The sequence below is a fragment of the Saccostrea echinata genome, unplaced genomic scaffold, assembly GCF_033153115.1.
Source record: "Saccostrea echinata isolate AGI-Se365-2 ecotype Australia unplaced genomic scaffold, CSIRO_AGI_Sech_v1 ptg000006l, whole genome shotgun sequence".
Lineage (NCBI taxonomy): Eukaryota > Metazoa > Mollusca > Bivalvia > Ostreida > Ostreidae > Saccostrea > Saccostrea echinata.
Window position 1 is genome coordinate 15,610,926 of NW_026889755.1, and position 2,737 is coordinate 15,613,662.

A 2,737-nucleotide genomic window follows, 5' to 3' on the forward strand; every position below is an offset into this window, starting at 1 on the left:
ATAGTCAATGTACAACGTACAGCGTGTATTAGAAATTTGTAGCGCAACAAAAATCTGAATTTAATCAGATTGCTGGTGACTAAGGCAAAATTTTTACAAATCTTTCTAACTGTTCTTCTTAAGCATATGCAGAGTGTATACAGTGCGGATCTAAGAAGTATGAGTGTATACAGTGTGGATCTAAGAAGTACTATGATTTTGATTGATTTATTTAACAAAAAAATTATTTCACAGCTGACAAATTTTGAATCATTTTTTAATTTTTTTGTTTTTGGAAAAGGGGTGCAGATTTTTTATTTTTTTTTTTTTTTAGAAAAATGTTGAATTTTAACCCCTATTAAGTCCCTAGAATAAAAAATGTAACTGCAAGATTATTGCAATTGTAGAAAATTACCCTCTATCATATTTTAAAAGATAAATTTGTTGCTGCTTAAATTAAAAAAGAAGCTTGAAGATGAAGATTTGTGACGGACAAACGGAAGGACCGGGTCAACAACAAAATTATACATGTATGTAGCCGTTCAAATTTTTTTTTGCTACATTTGCGGTATGCAAAATTTTCATTACTGGGCATTTAAATTAAGGCTTTAGTTTTTTCAAAGACAAAATTGGGAAGTTTATATAAATCTTGCATAACATTGTGCATGATTGTTATTTCTGAAGATATATTTTTTATGCCCTGTTCACAAATGGTTTATGGGATCGATCGCTGTTTGTTATCTTCACTTTTTTCATGCCGTTTATTCAGTGACAAATGAATACATTTAGTTAAATGTAATTTTAAAATATACTGCAGCATTGCACGTCCTTGTCATATGATATCAGTTTAAATACCGGGTATGACAATGCACAGCAAGCTACCTAATCTAAGTTATAGATAGTCAACATTCAACAAACATGGCAGCCAGTAAACCAAAACATCCACTGGGCTCTCCTCAAGAGCATATTGAAATGTGTAAAACCCATGATTTACCTATTGATGTGATATGTGAGGACTGTGATGAATTTATTTGTGGTAAATGTGCCAAAACAGATCATAGAGATCATGAATGGAGCACTATACCAACGGCAGCCAGCCAAAAGAGGAGAGGTCTACTTAATTTCCTGAAGAAGATCAAGGAAGAGGATCTGCCTGGGATTGAAGAGAAGATAGAGAAGATGTCAAAACAGATCACAGAAAATGAAGAACTTTGTGACTCTGAGATTAAAAAGCTTCAGAAGCACTATGATGAGATAATTACCAGCTTATCAGAAATCAAGAAACGAAATGAACGAAGATTGAGAGACCATTTGAAGGATAAAAATGATCAGCTGGAAAGTGTAAAATCTGAGTTATTCAAAAAGAGGGAATCAATTGCAGAGACAGTTCAGTTCATGGAGGACAGCAAGAGTGCCATGTCAGATTACAGCATGATTGACAACCACAGAGAACTGACACAACTGTTGGCTGGCCTGGATGTTGATATAAAGGGCTTTAAACATTCAGTAAGGTATAGTAAAGGAGAAATCAGTGATAATGTTATGGAGAAATTAATTGGAAAAACTCTGAACTTGAAAGATATCTGTTTGACTGAAACAAGCTCATTTAAATATGGAGATCAACGAATAGTTTTTTTGAGGGCACTGAGTGAAGCTCAGTGTTACATAAGAGAACTTGAATCACCTTATACTGAACAAGTAAACAAAGAAGGTGAGAAAAAACATAAATATAACATCACACCTAATGACATGTGTGTGACTGATAATGGTGATGTTTATTTCACTGACTTTACAAACTATTCCATCCGTTCACTGTCACTATCGGGATCTGTCTCTACAGTCATCAGTACAAATCCACTGGTACCAGCAGGAATCTGTCAGTCAGTGGATGGGGGACTACTGGTTACCTTGTTAAACAGTGTATCAGATCGTTACAAATTAGAGTCACACAGCAGACGTCTTGTGAGACACATCACAGTGACAGGTGACGTCATCCATGAGTATGAGTACCAGGAGGATGGTAAGACTAGACTGTTTACGGTGCCGTACAGAATCACACAGAATAGTAACAGTGAAATCTGTGTTGTCAACCGGACAAGTGACACTACAGGTGATCTAGTGATTATGTCTCCCTCTGGTCGTGTGAAGTCTGTCTACCGTGGACAGAACCTGACAGGGAACTTAGATCTAACTAATGTAGAGTGTGACTCGCACTGTAACATCCTTGTTACTGACAAAGCTAGCAAAAATATCCATCTGCTGAATCCTGATGGGGAGTTCTTGAAATTCTTACTGACAGAGAATGAAGTGAACAGCCCATTCAGATTATCACTGTACAAGTCTACACTGTGGGTGGGATACTATGGTGGACTTGTCAAAGTGTTTCTGTATAGAGTGTAAAATGTAAGATACATGTAGCGTGATTGAAATTATTTTCATGATATTACAGTTTGTTTTAAATCATAAATATAATTCAGCCCTATGTGTGGATTGTTCCTTTTGGTTGTTATGAATTCAAGTTAAAAAATTAATAATATATCTTATCAAACAATTATTCTTTCAAAATTTATTTTAATTTAAAGGAAACACAACGATTTTTTTCTTTTTACTTCAATCCTATAGTTACATCACTGTAATTTATCACAATTTTCAGCATTTCCCATGAATTGATGTTAGATTTATGGACTCTTTTCAAGCGCGGATCAAGGAATTTTTTCCAAAAGGGGGGGGGGGGGGGGCTTCCACCCCAGTCCAAAAA

At 35.3% G+C, this 2,737-nt stretch overlaps 1 protein-coding gene across 1 annotated transcript; it reads left to right on the forward strand.

The window, feature by feature from the left end:
- The first annotated feature begins 897 nt into the window (after nucleotides 1-897).
- LOC133180441 (uncharacterized) lies at nucleotides 898-2,379 on the forward strand. Its single transcript, XM_061314969.1, has one exon. It carries the CDS (start codon nucleotides 898-900, stop codon nucleotides 2,377-2,379), a length of 1,482 nt encoding a protein of 493 aa, XP_061170953.1.
- The last annotated feature ends 358 nt before the right edge of the window (nucleotides 2,380-2,737 follow it).

Coding starts and splice junctions, on each gene's coding strand:
- LOC133180441 (XM_061314969.1), top strand. CDS start 898: ATGGCAGCCAGTAAACCAAAACATCCACTGGGCTCTCCTCAAGAGCAT.